We start from the raw sequence: 18,496 nt of genomic DNA, 5'->3' as shown, positions 1-18,496 counted from the left end.
ATAAGTACAATTATCATCTCCAGTGCACAGCTATGTTAAGTAATTTGCCCAAGGGCACACTACTAACAAATGGGGACTGGGGCTCTGAACCCAGGCACTCTAACTCCAGCGCCCTGGCTCTTACCCACACCACCACTCTACCTCTCGAAATGGTTTACTCTTTAAAGAGAACACTGAAAAACTAGAAATCTCCAACTTGCATTCTGCTTCCAAAATGTTTGTTTCCCTTACTTTGTAAAAAAAAAAATTCTTCCTTTTTTAAAGCCGAGGTTTAAAGCTGAGGTTTTTTAAAGCTGAGGTTCCTTATTTTAAGGAAAAAATATTTTAGAGATTAATTATGGAGAAGGCAAATTGTATTTCAGGGTAGGACTCTAAGAACCCAATATCTAAAAACCAAACTTATTTAGCCAGTGTTTCCGAACTCTTAGGTCTCATCTAAAGCTAACTCAGCTGTTGACAAACTTTATGTTCCACTCCAGATGAGTTTCAGTCCATCACTCCCTTTTGGGGGGCTTACTTAATATCCTGGCTCAACTGCTGTACTTCTGTCAACAGCATCCTCATCTACTTCCTACAGTAAGGGGAACACCTGCAGTGCTTTGTCTGTTAGTTGGTACCAGTGTCTGAGGAGGTATGCAGGTAGGTTTGGTATGTCAAGATCGACAGTGGTGACGAGGGGTCTATTTCCAAAGAATTTTCCCCGAGAAATTGAGAGAAATAAGACATCACTGAGTAATTTCTCAATGTACATTTGAAAAGAACAATCATATTATCTCTTCATGACTCAGCCTTTTCTTTTGGTTGATTTAGCACCTTTTTTTCGTTTGTTTGTTTTTCCAGCCTTTGGTCATGACAACTGGAATGATACAATCACAAGCTGGCTTTGATACAGGGTCATATTATAGGTTTGAGGAAAGTGGACATCATATATATCACCATAAAAGTCTCTCAAGGGGAGACACACACTGGTACACCAATAATTTCAGCTTACCCCTTCATTTTCTTCTACAAAGTCCATGAAACTGGAAGAATATTAAGATGTCCCCAAGGTGGGCTTTTAGCACATATTAACATTTACAATATAATTTACTAACAGATGAACATTTTGTAAACATTACCTCATAACTGAGAGGCAAGTAAGCAATTACACAATGCCTTGCATATAGCAGATGCTCAATAAATGTTTGAATGAATGGATAGTGGTTTTGCCTAGAGAGAAGAGGAAAAGGAAGAAGTGATAGTACTTCATAACAAGATATCTACATGCCAACAATTAAGTGGGTACAGCACCTTAACGAAGCCTGGCTACTGATCCTGACGTAAGAAGACCAACAGGATTTACCCAACTAAAGATCAATCCATGACATCAACAAGAATGTTTCCCGCACTAAATAAGGTTCACCGCATTTAATTATAAATGGATTACTAATCTTACTGTACACAAAAGGCATCTCATTCTTATGGCTTCATGGGTGATAGATAAATCCATATGGTCTTTGCTACTCTAGTTAGATAAATTCATCAGTGCTAAAGAGAAGTACCTCTCCTATTCTACCAATATTCAGCTGAACTACTATTTTTTTGCACCATGTTTCAAACCTGTTTTGGTTTATTAAGATTTCAAGACCTCCACTGGAATCTAGTAATACCTAAACTCCGTGTGGATTTCACAAATCCTGCGAAGCAAATATTTTCAGAGAGAAAAAAACTGAGAAGCTCCTAGCTAGAAGTTACATTTGCGTTTGACACTGCGGAGTATCACAGGCTACATACAAGCATAATGAAGCAACTGGAAAGAACATCATATAGTGAAGGGGAAAAGCTTACTCCTAATCTCAAAGGTCACAAAAGCAGAAAGTGGGAACCAAAAAGACAGTTCTAGTATTTACAAAAGACCATTAACACACAGATAAGCTGAAGCCTATTTTAGAATAACTAATGCTAATGAGAAAGTCCTTTGTATTCATATTCTAGAATTCTCTCTCTCTCTAAAACAACCACTTTTTCTATATCATCATAGTTCCCCAAAATACCTCTATCTCCAGATTGATTTTCCATTCTATACTACATTAAAAACTCAGTTGTGCATGATACTGTGCACAATGCAGTCCAAGAGCCATGACAGTATCAGCTCCATTCCATTAAACTTAAAGGGAAATGCACTCCAGTAAGGAAGGATTGACATGGGTGAGTAAAGCATTTCTATTTTAATATCAAAATGGCAGAACAAAGCCACACGACTAAGCCAAAAAACTAGTTTTCTAGCCTTAGTATTGTTGTTACCTTTCTAAACGACAAACGTTCAATACCTGTTTTGATGATTCCAACAAAAAAGCAGCTGAAAAGAATAAAAATAAAATAAACCGATAACCATATGATTACTTTTATTGATATTTACACTTTAATTTTGAATTTAAATTCCTCCAAATGGACAAAAATATTTGATGTTATCTGGACAAAGAAGAAAGGTTTGGGCCCCCATTCAGTTAAAACATTCAAATACTGGCTGACGAACATGACGGTAGGTTTTTAAACCAAAGAATATTGCCTAGAGAAATTTTACCCTGATTAAGAGATTAACTAAAGGAAAGATATCTGTCTTTGGCACATCTAGCAAAAAGGCGAATTGAGGACTTACTTGAAGTATAGGTCTTTGAAGGTGAAGTGCGTTTCCACGATGCCTGTGGTCTTCACTCTTGTCCGCAGGACATCTTGCTGAGTTGGAATGTAGTTGGTTTGGGATATTCTATCCAAATCATTTAGGTAACTAAATAAAAAATACATTTATTTTTACCTGGTGAAGCCAACCACGTGCACAGCAAGTCAACAGACTAAACTATAAACTCGTTCCTTACCAAAAGTAGATTCTGAACTTGTCACTAAAGTGGCAGAACAAAATCAGACCTGCAGTATCACAGAAATCATCATGAGAAAAAGCATGAACCTAGCACAGAACAATTAAAGTTCTATACATACCACACAAAAGTGGTTTTAATTCTACCAAAACTATGAGGGCCAATTAAAAACAAATATCGAGATGTTATTCTTATTAAAGAAAGATTCCTGAAATTTAATGCTAAATACTGAATCAACTGTGCATTGCACAGCACGAAAACAAAACCAAAACAAGCCCTCAGACATTTACAGTCAATGGGTCATTTGTAGGCTCTGATGTTTGATAGGACATTAGAGAATGGTGTCTACATTACTAAACTTAAAATGAGAACTATTTTCCATTTTTCCATATTTCCTGTTTTCATTCATGAAATGGAAAACTTGTGGTTTTCTTAAAAATCTAAGTCCAAAAACAAATTGTAAGTATTCAGTGAAATAATTAAAAGACTGCTTCAAAGCTAAATTAAAATTCTGGTAATTTCAGGGTTTCTAAAGATTTTTTGGCTAGGGGCGCCTGGGTGGCTCAGTTGGTTAAGCATCCGACTTCAGCTCAGGTCATGATCTCACACATGGCTCGTGAGTTCAAGCCCCACATCAGGCTTGCACAGGCTTGCACAAGCTGTCAGCACAGAGCCTGGAGCCTGCTTGGAATTCTCTTTCCCTCTCTCCCTGCCCCTCTCCAGCTCACACACTGTCTCTCTGTCTCTCAAATAAAAATAAACATTGAAAAAACATTTTAAGATTTTTTTGGCTAGAAAACTGAAGAACAGGTGGCACCATTATAAGTGAATCATTAACGAGCTTCTATAAAACTAAGTACTACTATTAATGTTAAGGAATCAGTCAAGCCTCAACCAAAACTCAGGGGGAGAAAACTCTATAAATCACATGTTCTCTGGTGTAGTTAGACGATTCAGAGCTCAATGAAGTATGATTTTTTTTTAAAAAAAGGTAATAATTACAATCTACCTTTCATGACTATTGGGAGAATTATTGAAACTACCAACATTTGCAACTAAAACATATTAAAAGATCCTTGTTTCTAAAGTTAAGTTTTCATTTAAATAATAACTAAGTTTTTCAAATATAATTTAACTTCTTTCAGGGTGCCTGGGTGGCTCAGTCAGTTAAGGGTCCAACTTCAGCTCAGGTCATGATCTCAGTTTGTGGGTTCGAGCCCGGTGTCAGGCTCTGGGCTGACAGCTCACAGCCTGGAGCCTGCTTCAGATTCTGTCTCCCTCTCTCTCTGTCCCTCCCCAACTCACACTCTGTGCCTCTCTCATTTTCTCAAAAATAAACATTAAAAAATTTTTAATTTAACTTCTTTCTAGAACAAATTAGAAAAATATGAAAACAGATTATTGAAGAAAATATCTTAATGCTCAGAAGTGCCTTCAATTAATACAGAAATGCATACAGCTACCAAGAACTCACCAAGCCCCCAAAAGGCACATTCAAAAAATACATTCTGGATACAGGTCGTATAAATAAACGTAAAAGAAGCAAAATAGGATAGCATGTAATAGCCTAGCATAAGTAACAATTACAAATTCTCTAAATATGTAACATTTAAGAGAATTTCCTTGACAAATAGACGCTTTGACTTCCTTCCAAGACTCAACATTCTCTTTCTGTACAAAGTCTACTATTGTGATCTGGCAAAAGATTTATAAGTGATGACTAGTACCAGAGAAATCCATAGTGCAGCCCAGTCACAGAGCTGGGTGCATAAAAAGGGATATCACTATTCTAATTTCCCTCACTAGCTGGCAAAGTCCTTATGCAGAGGGAACTTAAACTGCATTGGAAGAGATCCCAGATCCAGCTGCAAAAGATTTCTCTATTTCATTTACTTATTATAAACTACCATGGAGTTACTTTTCATCGTGCCAATTCTCCCATTTACATTTCAAGAGGAAACATTTTTCTCCAAGTCATACAAAATGACCACGGGCTATATAGCCCTAAACTGAAACCATCTTTACAAGGGATACTATAGACTTCTAAGAGTGTCTGTTACTTAAATGTTTCCTTATGAACAATGAACTTTGTTAGGGTCACCAAATTATTTTCTGTTATAGTTTCACAGGGAAAAATTACTTACTATGAAGCAGAATCATTAAGCTGATACTCCCTGGATCTGCTGAAGCAAGCTTGCACCCCACCATCTCGCCATAACCGTTTAATCACTCCTGCTAGTTCTGGAGTCATGACTCCTTCTTCAGCACTGCCAGCCAAAACAAATAATTGTCGAGCATCATCCTGAAAAAAGCAATTAAGAAAGAGAGACAAATGATTCTCCATTTCTTAAAGATCTGACAAGAGTCTCTGTAAAACACACACATACACAGGGCTGCTTGGGTGGCCCAGCGGTTAAGCGTCTGATTCAGCTCAGGTCATGATCTCATGGTCTGTGAGTTCAAGCCCTCTTCAGATCCTCTGTCTCCCTCTCTCTCTGCCCCTTACCTGCTTGCTCACTCTCTCTCAAACACACACACACACACACACACACACACACACACACACACACACACACAGTATGTTACGTTATTTTAAGAGAGGTATTAAAGAGACCTTTCCAGGCAGGGCAGTCTGAGAGAATTTACAATGAAGTCATTCCCCCTATTCACTCCACTATAGTTAGAGGTGCAGAGCTAAGCTGAGGAATTATTTCAGTCCCTCTACCACATACCACCATCCCCTGAAAAGATCTTCTGACTACCCTACAAATCACCCTGGTTAATCATGATTTTTCACAGAAAAAACTGGTCTGTGAGATGGGCACATAGAACATATTCCCATTCTGTTAAAGGAAGCCTACAATAAAAACAGAAATGAATAAACTAACATGTAAGAGGTAAAGTCTAAACACGTCAGAGCAAGTAAAACATTAATTGCATTTAAGGAAAAAGTGTTCTCTTCCCCTCCGGCTCAGACAGAAGAACAGGAAGAAGAGGAAATTGAGATAGTTAAGAAGTCTGGAAGCCTAGTGGGGGAAATAAATCCCTCAGAGAAAAATTCAGTTTCTAGATTCCCCAAGGAGTAATAATCCTCTGAGAGAAAGGGGAAAAAAAATAAAGAGGGAAAAAAAAAGTTACAAAGAGATCTGATCAAAACTCATGAGTCAAAGACAGAGCTTTGTAAGTGGTTATAGTTTTTAAACCTGAAACATGTGAGCTGTAGAGAAGACAGAAAAGGGCTATGAGAACTCTTGATTGTTTTTGCTTGATTCTACCCACCCTTACTTGTTTAAAACTCAACTAAGTTTAGGGGCGCCTAGGTGGCTCAGTCGGTTAAGCGTCCGACTTCGGCTCAGGTCACGATCTCGCGGTCCGTGAGTTCGAGCCCCGCGTCGGGCTCTGGGCTGATGGCTCAGAGCCTGGAGCCTGCTTCCGATTCTGTGTCTCCTTCTCTCTCTGACCCTCCCCGGTTCATGCTCTGTCTCTCTCTGTCTCAAAAATAAATAAAATTAAAAAAAAAAAAAAAAAAAACTCAACTAAGTTTAACACTAAACTAAGGTCTCAATCTTTTAAAAAAAAAAAAAAAAAAAGATTAAAAAGAAGAATTTGTGGAGTGCCTGGCTGGCTCCATCAGTAGACCATGCAACTCTTGATCTCGGGGTTATGAGTTCAAGCCCCATATTGAGTGTAGAGTACTTAAGAGATAAAATTAAATCTTAAATAAATAAACCCAGGTCTCATGGGATGCTTTTCCCACCTCAAATCTCACATTTATCTTCCTCAAGAGATTTCCAAATAACTATTAAAATCAGATACTAAAGAACACATATACTGGTTAAAGAAAAAATAAAGGGGGAAGAGGAGCAATCAATTGTATCAATAAGTAGTCATTATGAAAATAAACTAGCAAGCAAAAAAGCATTTCAGACCACAGGTGAAATCACAACCCCACCCAAACTCCTAAGACCTCTGTGTTCCCAAAACTCATGCACCCACCTAAGCAAAACAAAACAAAACCAACCATGCCAAATTTGGGATCTTCAGCCTTAAAAACTTTTGCCAAGTAACAGCCCTCCTCTAGAAGATGCTTTCCTGCATTCTTTCAGTAATACTTTAGGCCCATCCCTAAGAAACTTCATCTAACATGTATATTCCCCTCCTCTCTTTTCAAAGATAAAAATTTTATTTTTTTTTAGGTTGATTTCTTTTTGAGAGAGAGAGCGAGGGAGCAGGGGAGGGGCAGAGAGAGGAGACAGAGAATCCCAAGCAGGCTCTGTGCTATCAGAGAAATAAAGGCACCCCATTTATTTAAAATTTTTATCTTTGGGGAGCCTGGGTGGCTCAGTCAGTTAAGCGTCCAACTCTTGATTTCCACTCAGGTCAGGATCTCATGGTTCATGAGTTCAAGCCCCATTAGCCTGCTTGGGATTCTCTCTCTCTCTCTCTCTCTCTCTCTGTCTCCCTCCCTCCCTCCCTCCCTCTCTCTCTCTCCCCCTACCCCTCCCCTGCTTGTGCTCTGTCTCAAAATAAATAAACTTAGGAAAAAAATTTAAAGAAACAAATGACTGAGGGAAGTTGAAAAAGTACACTGATTGGCAAACATAATACTGAGCATGTCCTTCTACGTATATATAGTATTGTGCTTTATTTAACATGTGAAGACTTTATAGTCTATTCTGAAATTTGAACTATACTCATGCAGGTATTCAAAAAGATCAATAAGCATTACTTTTTTTTTAAATACTACAATTCTAGCTTTAGAAACTTTATTAACAGAGAGACAGCGAACACTATAGCTACATATTTTTGCTGTCCTGACTTTGTAAACACTGCTTTAAGAAGCAACACTTTTTCCTTACCACTTGATCTCTTCCACTGACCTACTCTTGCTTCCCCACAATAAACCCTCTTTATAGGACTTTAAGGAGACCTCTCTTGGGGCACCTGAGTGGCTCAGTCGGTTGGGCATCCAACTTCAGCTCGAGTCATGATCTCACAGCTCCTGAGTTCGAGCCCCACATCGGGTTCTCTGCTGTCAGCATGTAGCCCACTTTGGTTCCTGTCTCCCTCTCTGCTCCTCCCCAGCTCAGGCTTTCTATCTCAAAAATAAATAAAAAGATCAAAAAAAAAATTTTTTTTTAAAGAGGCCTCTCTTTACAATGAACTTCATATCTCTACCCTTAAGCAGATATGAAAAAGCAACCTACCCGCCATCCAGCTCTATTCTTGTCCATTCACTCTCTAACCAACCAAAGAAACTGGACAAGGATAAGTGAGGAATTATAAATATAAACCTTTACATATGGAAGAAAAAGAGAAACTTCAAAAAAATTATGTAGGGTTGTTGATTAGGATGGGTGTATGCTGGAAAGCTAGGTGATTCAGGAAGCCTTAACAGGCATTAAGATGTCGACTACGTCTGGTGACACAGGAGTGTTAGGACCAAAAGATGAATGACACAGATCTGACAAAGGAAAGAAATGAAAGGAGGTCATTTAAACTATGGTCTGAATGTCTGTGTCCCTCCAAAATTCATGTGTTGAAAACTTAACGCCCAATGTCATAGTATTAGGAGTTGGGGCCTTTGGGAGGTACCTCGGTCATGAGGGTGGAGGCCCCACGAATGGGATTAGTGTCCTTATTAAAGGGATGCCAAGTAGTTTCCTTCTTCTTCTGCCATGTGAGGACACAGTGAAGTCTGCAACTGAAGAGGGCCCTCACCTGACCACGCTGGCACTCTGATCTCACACCTCCAGCCTCCAGAAGTGTGTGTGATAAATATCTGTTGTCTATAAGCTACTCAGTCTGTATTTTGTTATAGCAGCGCAATTGGACTAAGACACAAATCATCAACTGTATCTGGTGACAAAGCAGTGTGAGGACACAAACATTAATAACAGCTAATTTGACAATGGAAAGAAAAGAAAGGAGGAAGGATGATTAAGAGATATAAAGGACAGATGGTGATAGATAAAGGAAGAAACAAAGAGAAGGAGTAAATAACTGAGATGGAGTAAAAGCCAACAAAGAGAGGGAAGGGACTAAACACAGTAGTACTGACCAGTTATCGGATATGGCAAACATGACAGAGATGGAGAGTTAGGTGACAAGAAGGGATGACAAAAGGGAGGGAAAAAATAAGAACACTGGGGAGAGCTGGGGGGAAGAGGAAAGAAAGGAAAAGAAATGAAAAGCAGGAGGTAGAGAAGGGATGGAAAGATGTAAGACAAAAATGCTTTGTTTACTCTTGCATTCACTAGCATACTTTTCCCTCTCAGATGCTTAGAGAAACAAAGTCTTCAATTTTTGTAATATGGCACCTTTTTACAAAACATAAAAGTCGTGCCTCACACATTTCCTCATCCCCTCTTTTGCTACTCTTGTCTCCAATCATTTTACAACCTTTTCCCTGGCTCCTCTTCCCTTACTCCACTTCTAAGATTCCTAGTCAAATACCATCCAATTATGACCATCCTTTTGTAATTTCTCCCATCAACAATTTCCCCACTTATTTACTGAATATTAATCTGCATTAATAACTTATTATTTGATAAGTTGAGAGTAGATAAGAATTCCTAAGCTAGTTCACAGACACAGAGGCTTTGCTTTTCCAGGCAGAGCCTCCTTTTATTGTCCATAGCGCCTAGGAATAACACTCTGAACACAGCGAATGTCTGCCTTAGGTCTAGGGAATCATTCTATACTTTACAAGCCTTCTCTTAGACAATATAGACTTGGACTATATAAAAGATCTCCTACCTTCATTTTAGCCCTCTCCCCACTGCACCAAACACTCTAATTGACAAACAAGAATTACATAGTACACGAAGTGTTATAATTAATCAACATAACTTTTGAATATCTGACATGTGTAATTATCATCATAGGACGTCGTATCATCCAATTCTATAGGCTGTAGTCCAATGTAGTATAGGGATATAGTACCTTTGAATACCTAAAAATCGCCCCTAAAATTTTGACTTAGTGTCCATGTCCTTATCAAGTTTACTTTGGGAGACTGATTTTGTCTTTTATCTTTACACCTCAGAAGTCAGAGGCACCTCTTTTAGATTATTTCAACTTATTAGCATTTAATACTATAAAATAAAAGTAATCAGTGCTATAAAAGAAGTGAATAAAAGAGTTATCACAGAAACCTACAGTATACCCACAGAATCCCATTTCCTTGACTCCTCTTTGTGGCGGTAATCTAATATCTTCTAAAGCTGGTTGCTAATACTTCTCAAATGAGCAACCGTATTTTGCTACATCTTATCTTGTTGCTTACGTTCATTTCCCTAAAACATGAAGCAAATTTTGCCTAACTGCATCTACTCAAAGGGAGCAAGTGAAGAGGAAATGAGAAACACTTACTGCTCTGGCAGCTTCCCCAAAGTCAATCTTTAGCCGTCCCATGGCTCTTATGATTGCAATGATGGACTGTATGGTATTGCTGTAGACAACTACTTTATATTGTTTACATTCTTCCTCCGAATAGCCATCCTCATGAATGATTCTTTAAAAAGAAAACCATAGATCATTACCACGGACATAAAATAAAAAGATACTACAGACTTCCATGCATTATGAGGAAGTGTAGTTTTACAAAAGGCCATGTTCCAACTTACTTCATCTGTTTCACGATGGTGCTTTTACCAGATTCTCCAGCACCTGAAAGAAACAAAAACCAGACTTTGAATTCACTTGTAATTGAACAAAGTATGAAATCGACACGAGGGATAATTCTAGACTAATGGAAACCACAGGTCCTAGGGCAAACTTAGGTGAGGCTTTCTGTCAAGAAAAACTACTAAACTGGGGTGCCTGGGTGGCTCAGTCAGTTAAGCCACTTCCACTCAGGCCATGATCTCCCGGCTCAAGGGTTCAAACCCCACGTCAGGCTCTATTAGAGCTGACAGCTTGGAGCCTAGAGCCTGTTTCAGATTCTGTGTCTCCCTCTCTCCCCTGTTCATGCTGTCTCTCTCTCTCAAAATAAACATTAAAAAAAAAAAAGAAAACTACTAAACTGTCCTATTAGAGTTTTTTACTTTCTTAGCATAACTCAGCAACCAAATATAATCACTGAAAGTAATCCCAGGACCTATTTGATATCATTTGTGTAAAGTAGGCATGCTCAAGGAGATAGGGCAACGTAAACACCTCTAGGAACTCATCCTCTACACAAAACATCATGATGTAGAAAATAAACACAGGTAAAAATGAAATGATTAGTTTTTGGCCTATTAGTAATTGGCCTATTAATTCCTCTGTCAACATCCATGGATCTGAGGAATGTTCCAAGAGCAATCCTCTCAGCCATGTGACTAGAGTTCAAAATAGAAACACAGGAGCCGTCACCTCCACTGCTTTTTTTCTCTATATATGCTCTCAAAACCACATTTCCCCCGTCTGCAAGCTGGAATCACTTTAATGATCACCAATGTCAGATGAGTCCTCTGAACTTGTTATTTCACCTGCATTTCCCACCTTTTTAATTAATTAATTAATTAATTAATTCTCCCACCTTCCAATATGCCTATATCATACCACCTCTTCTCTCTCTCAAACCTTACAAACTCTTTCCCACTTCTGACTCTCTGGTGATGATCTTTCCTCTCCCTTCTTGGAAAAATTAAAGCACTCAAGAAACTAGTTCATAACCAAATCCCATAACCAAATCCACCAATCTACCTGTACCCCTACTAATATTCTCTATCTTCATCAATGGATGAACGGTCTCTGCTAATGTCTAAGACTAATCCCTCCAATTGTGCCCTAAACCACCTGATTTTACCTATTGACAGTCTTGGCTACTGCAATTATCCCATGTCACTCATATGTGAAGTTCTCTCTTCCCACTGGGACACTCTCATCAGTATACAAACTTGCTGTGGTATCTTCCATTTTAAATCAACACACACCCCCATTCCAGCCTTTCCTGGACTCTGCACATATTCCTCTAACTACTACTCCATATTCTCTTTTTCTGAGTTGTCTATATCCATGTTCTCCGGTTCTGTACTTCCAATTCTCTCCTTAAGCCACCCCAACCAGATGTTCATATCTACCACTCTACTGAAACCACTTCTCATGGTGTCTAACAGCTTCCATTTTAACAAACCCAATGGTCAATTCTAGGTCCTCATCTTACCCAACCTCTTGCACAGAATTTGTCCAATGATGACTTCTCCCCTTGAAATATTTTCTTCACTAGGCAGGCTTCCAGACCCCATATCCTCCTCGTTTGACCCCTAACCCACTCCTCAGTCTCCTCCCTCTGGTCTCTGAATCCAAAAGGTTATAGTGTTTCAGCACTTCTTCCTTGGGCCCTTTTCTCTACCTACATTCATTCTTTAGGTTATTTCATCAAATCCCCTGGTCTTAAACACCATTTATAAATCGATAGCAATAGTTAATATCTAGGGTACACTGCGTGCCAGACGCTGTTCTAAGCACTTTGCTTTTATTAACTCGTTTAATCCTCACAATAACCCAGTGAGGCAGACACTTATTTTCTCCATTTTATAGATGAGGTAAATGAAGCAGAGAGATGCCAAGTTAACTTGTCCACAATTAAAGCCAGTAAGTGGCAAAGCTGAAATCTGTATTCACACAATTAGGCTCCAGTTGTTGGATACTGCTTCTATGCTAATGATTTCCAAATTTATATCTCTAACCTTGGCTCCAGAGTCATACATCTAAACCACCTACCTGATAAATCTCATTAGATTTTGAATAGGCACCTCAAACTTAAGATGCCCAAAAGTGAGTTCCTGCTTTCTTACCCTTACCTCCAAACAAACCCTGCTCCACCCTGTTCTCATCTTAGTAAATACTAGCACTTGCCCGGTTGCTCAGGCCAAAAATGGTAGGTCACATGGAACTAATACACAGATGGAATGTAGGTACCAGTACCAACATGTATATCAAATATTAGTAAAGCTTAATTTTTGAAAAATAAATATATAGTTGTAACAGTTTCTTCTTATTACCACATAGATTATCATAAGCACATTGGAAACCACAAGGCCTGGATCACTATAAAAGCTTCCTAAATGGTCCAATGCCTGAGACCTTGCCTTTCCTATGGTCAGTTTTCCACTCAGTAGCTGGAATGAACTTTCAAAAGGTAAATCAAATCATGTCGCAAATCTGCCCCAAAACTCCTATGGTCTCCAATTACAGCTGACCCTTGAATAACACAGGTTTGGACTACACAGGTCCATTTATACACATTTTTTTTCAATAAATGCAATACAGTACTGTAATACTTAAAAATTTTTTTTAACGTTTATTTATTTTTTGAGACAGAGAGAGAGCATGAATGGGAGAGGGTCAGAGAGAGGGAGACACAGAATCTGAAACAGGCTCCAGGTTCTGAGCTGTCAGCACAGAGCCCGACGTGGGGCTCAAACTCACGGACTGCGAGATCATGACCTGAGTCGGCCGCTTAACCGACTGAGCCACCCAAGCGCCCCAGTACTGTAATATTTTAATAACATTTTCTTTTCTCTAGTTTACTTTATTGTAAGAATACAGAAAATAATACACAGAACACAAAAAATGTGTTTATTATTTGTTACTGGTAAGACTTCCAGTCAATGGTAGGCTACTAGGGAGTGCCTGGGTGGCTTGGTCAATTGAGTATGGGACTCTTGGTTTCAGCTCAGGTCATGATCTCACAGTTTGGGAGTTCAAGTCCCACATCAGGCTATATGCTGACAGTGCAGAGCCTGCTTGGGATTCTCTGTATCCCTCTCTCTATATCCCTTCCCTGCTCTTGCTCTCTCTCAAGATAAATAAGTAAATAAATTAAAAAAATAGTAGGCTTTTAGTAGTTAAGTTTTGGGGGAGTCAAAAAGTTATACACAGGTTTTTCAGTATGCAGGGTGGGGTGGGGGTATTAGTACCCCTATGCCATGTCATTCAAGGGTCAACTGTACACTCAAATTAAAATCCATGGGCAGGGGCACCTGGGTGGCTCGGTTGAGCATCTGACTCTTGGTTTCAGCTCAGGTCATGATCTCAGGGTTTCGTGAGTTCAAGCCCCACATCAGGCTCCACGCTGTGGCATCATGGAGCCTGCTTGGGAGTCTCCCTCCCTCCCTCTCTCTCTCTCTCTCTCTCTCTCTCTCTGTCTCTCTCTGCCCCTCCCCAATTTGTACTGTCTCTGTCTAAATAAATAAATAAATAACTTTAATTAAAAAAAATTTTTTTTAAACGTTTATTTATTTTTGAGACAAAGAGAGACAGAGCATGAACGGGGGAGGGGCAGAGAGAGAGGGAGACACAGAATCCGAAACAGGCTCCAGGCTCTGAGCAGTCAGCACAGAGCCCGACGCGGGGCTTGAACCCACATACCGCGAGATTGTGACCTGAGCCGAAGTCAGACACCCAACTGACTGAGCCACCCAGGCGCCCCTAAATAACTTTAATTTTAAAAAAATCCATGGGCAAGAAGGGAAAACAAGCTCTGGTCCCTGCCTACCACTTTACCCTCAATTCCTATCATTCTCCACTTTGTTCTCTCTGCTCTTGTCAGACCAGCTTTCTTGCTCTTCTTCCAACATACCAAACTGGTCCTCAGTGAGCTAGATCCTGACTCATGCTCCCTGGCATTTACTATTCCCTCTGACTGGAAAGTCTTTGCAAGAGTTTCTTCTTCCCTCAGAACAGCCTTCCCTGATTAATCCATCTAAACAGTCCCCACCCCATCACTCTCTCTCTTACTCTAGGTTATATTTTTTCAAAGCACTGATCAGTTCTTCACATCACAGATTTGTTCATTTCCTATCTCACTAGACTATAAACCCCATGAAGGTTTAGTCATCTCTGTATTTCCAGGACCTAGAACTGGTCATGACATAAATTGGCTAACAAATAAATATTCTGGAACAGATAAATTACTAATGCTTAATAAGCACAATCCTTTACTAAATATTTCTCAACTCTACCAACCAAAACTGTTAGTTAAAACAAAATTCAAATTAATTTGAAAATTCCAGGAATCTACATTTTTACATACTCAAAAAGGACATTTCTGTCCGACTTTATCTCTGCTCTTATCATAGCAGAGATATTAGGGGTAGCACTGAAAATTCATATAACACAAAGAATTTTTTTTTAATTTTATTTTTTTAATTTACATCCAAATTAGTTAGCATACAGTCCAACAATGATTTCAGGAGTAGATTCCTTAGAGCCCCTTACCCATTTAGCCCATCTCCCCTCCCACAACCTCTCCAGTAACCCTCTGTTTGTTCTCCAATATTTAAGAGTCTCTCATTTGCCCCCTCGTTTTTATATTATTTTTGCTTCCCTTCCCTTATGTTCATCTGTTCTGTTTCTTTAATGACACTGTTAGAAAAAAGTGCTTTCTCCCATAGATATCTAAAAAAAAACCTGAGGCACCTGGGTGGATCAGTCAATTAAGCATCCAACTCTTGATTTCTGCTCAGGTCATGATCTCATGGCTTCAGGACTTCGAACTCTTGTGTAAGAGCCTGGGATTCTCCCTCTCCCTGCCCCTCTCCTGCCTGAACTCTGTCTCTCTCAAAATAAATAAATGAACTTAAGAAAATTAAAAAAAATTTTTAAATGATTCAATTCTGGAGAAGAGAATACAAAAGCATACCAGGTATATTTTAAATACTAGTTTAAAACACAGAATTCCTAGATGACCCCATGTTAGCAACAGCTACTAAATTAACTAGGAAAAATAGAAATAAATGAAGTAATGTGCACATTTTTTTAATATATTGAAAGCAGGATTTCTATCATTTATGTTGGACTGAATGAAATAATCAATGAGTCTATTATTCTCAGAACCAATTTCTACCCATCTCATTAAGTTCCACCCTATGAAGGTGGTGATTTTATTTATTTTTTAAAGCTTTATTTTATTTTTGAGAGAGACAGAGACAGCACAAGTAGGGGAGAGGCAGAGAGAGAGGAGAGAGAGAATCTCAAGCCAACTCTGTACTGCTAGCACAGAGCCCAATGGGGGGCTTGAACTCACAAACCGTGAGACCATGACCTGAGCCGAAACAAAGAGACGCTTAACCAACTGAATCCAGGCACCCCTGAAGGTGACGATTTTAAAAAAGTATGTTGCCCTGCTTCTCATGTTTCCAAGGTTCCCTGATAAAATGTCAGTTTGTTCTTCTCTTTACTATCACACTACATATATTCACCCAAGCTTTTACTAGGCATTCAGTTCCACCTCTTAAAGGCACCTCTTACTGACCACAGAACTAAATAGAAGATGTATTTTATTGGGTGTTCCAGGGCATTTTGTGCAAAGAATGAATTGCTTTATACCAAAAGTCTTTGACCATTCAGCTTCTAGATCAGCAAGAAAAGTGCCACCATCTTACCTGTCTTCCAAGTACGAAATCTAAGAATCATCTGGAACCCACTCACTCTTCTCTCCTTACATCAAGCTGTAACAAAATCTCTCTTCTTATGCATTTCTCAAATGAATCCTTTCTACTCCTCACAGGGCTGAGCCTGACAGTGTTACTATTATGTTACTGCTGAAATTTCTCAAACTTGTAGCTCAAAGCCCCTCTTTCTTATCATTTCCAAATGGCACTAATAACTCTCTAAATTCTTCTAACATTTTCTATAACCCTTTCTTATTAGGTCTGAACTCTTAATTTTTACCTCAATCCTCTTGTGTTCCATTGCTTTGGTAGTAAGTTTCCTCTCTAATAACATCTTGCTCTTAGGCCTTCCCAAAACTGCTTCCCATGTCTCATCTCCCTCCCCCAATACGTATTACATGATGTTTGGAACTTTCCTAATTTTATTCACTTTTTTTTTTTTTTAATCTATCTTCCTTTAAAATTCATCACAAATTTGGAGCGCCTGTGTGGCTCAGATGGTTAAGCAGTTCACTTCGGCTCGGTCACAATCTCATGGTTCATGAGTTCAAGCCCCACATCAGGCTCTCTACTGTCAGAACAGAGCCCACTTTGGATCCTCTGTCCCCTTCTCATTCTCTCTCTCTCTGTCCCTCAAAATAAATAAACTTAAAAAGAATTCACAAATTTAAGCAGATATTCATTTTCCCATCTTCAATCTACCACAGTAAAAATATTAAAGAAACAAAGAATGGAATAGATACAAAGGAACTGCAAAGATACAACCTATAGCTTGGAGAGGGAGGAAGTAAAGAAGACTCTGTAGGCAGGAGGGATGGAAATGGTCAGGGTATAGGATACAGAGGGGAGAAAAGTCAGGAGGGAATGGAATCATTTCGACTTAGAAGACTCATCCTTAAAACAGTATGTATCTAAAGGACATCTCCTATAAAGAGGAAGAAAGGATTGGGGAGGGGAGGGAAGTATGGAGATTTTTGAGAGAAAAAGGAGAAAAGGAGCCAAATTAGATGGTCTTACTCACAATAAAAGGAAGGCAATCTGCAGAGGATAAAGGGGTAGAATTAATTTAGAAAATCTTATAAACAATCAAATAGAACAAGGTCAGATGAAAAACAATTCACCAGTATATACTCTACCATAAAATCATTATATTTACCTAAATACATCCCACATTTCATTCTTAAGGAGCTCCTGGTGAGGAGACACCATCACATGTTCCCCCTATTTCTTCCCATAACATAAATTATGGGCATGAAAAATGAGAGACGGTGACAATGTCTTTGCAAAACTTTTAAAGGCCAGTGAAGTGCTAATATAAGTAAATAATTATCATGAGCAAATACATTCAACTTACATACGCACTGATTTTAAAAAATTAATTAACCCTAGGGCACCTGGGTGGCTCAGTCAGTTGGGTATCCGACTTTGGCTCAGGTCATGATCTCAAAGTTTGTGGGTTCAGGCCCCACATCAGGCTCTGCGCTGGCAGCACAGGACCTGCTTGGGATTCTCTCTCTCTCTCTCTCTCTCTCTCCCTCTCTCCCTCTCTCCCTCTCTTCCTCTCTCCCTCTCTCCCTCTGTCCTTCCCCCACTCTCAATCTCTCTCAAAATAAACTTAAAAAAATTTTTAAAGAAATTAACCCTAAAAGATGGTTGATATTCAAAAACACAGTCACTCGATGCCTTCTCTTTCTTCTTTCATTTTGACTAAAAGAAACCTTACAGCCAGTCCAAGCAAGGTACCGGAGTATATTATGCTTTTTTATACTCCTGTGCCTTCAGGCACAATGAATTTCCTTATCTGTAAAACAAGGGTCAATAGGAGATGTTCAGAACAGTACCTGGTACATAGTAGGCACTCAATAAATGTTAACCAGCTATTATTTGTGAATGCTGTTTTCACTGTTTGGAATACTACCAAGTAATATTAAGTCCCCAAAAGTTTAATTTAATAAAAACTCCCTAGATAGTGTATGTTGGTTCAAAATCCAGCAGAAATGGTAAAACTACTTAGCAGCTATTTCACAATAATAAAACCCTAGATGGAGGCTGGATTCTCACACTACAACCGAAACTTAGAGCCTAAATGCCACAGCAAACTGTGTCAAAGCATTAATCATTTTCTCCACCCTACCATGAGGAACAAAAACACTCTCTTCTTTAAATATATTTTCAGCCCTTAGATACTCCTAACTACCTCTCCTCCCACACTTCTCACCCATCTGCACTTCTTACAGCTTTTCTTTGAACGTTCCT

At 39.0% G+C, this 18,496-nt stretch overlaps 1 protein-coding gene across 1 annotated transcript in view; it reads right to left on the bottom strand.

Annotated features, from left to right (window-relative positions):
* Positions 1-18,496, bottom strand: part of GNAI3 (G protein subunit alpha i3) — a 38,877-nt gene that overhangs the window by 7,666 nt on the left and 12,715 nt on the right. The window contains exons 2-5 of the mRNA XM_042953287.1: positions 10,484-10,526; positions 10,230-10,371; positions 5,000-5,157; positions 2,639-2,767 (exon numbers count right to left, since the gene is read on the bottom strand). Coding sequence (XP_042809221.1) covers positions 2,639-2,767; positions 5,000-5,157; positions 10,230-10,371; positions 10,484-10,526 — 472 coding nt within the window. The remainder of the gene's footprint in view (positions 1-2,638; positions 2,768-4,999; positions 5,158-10,229; positions 10,372-10,483; positions 10,527-18,496) is intronic.

This window comes from Panthera leo, chromosome C1 (assembly GCF_018350215.1).
Source record: "Panthera leo isolate Ple1 chromosome C1, P.leo_Ple1_pat1.1, whole genome shotgun sequence".
Taxonomy (NCBI): Eukaryota; Metazoa; Chordata; class Mammalia; order Carnivora; family Felidae; genus Panthera; species Panthera leo.
Note: the sequence above shows the minus strand (reverse complement) of the source record. Positions and strands in the feature narration are given on the sequence as shown.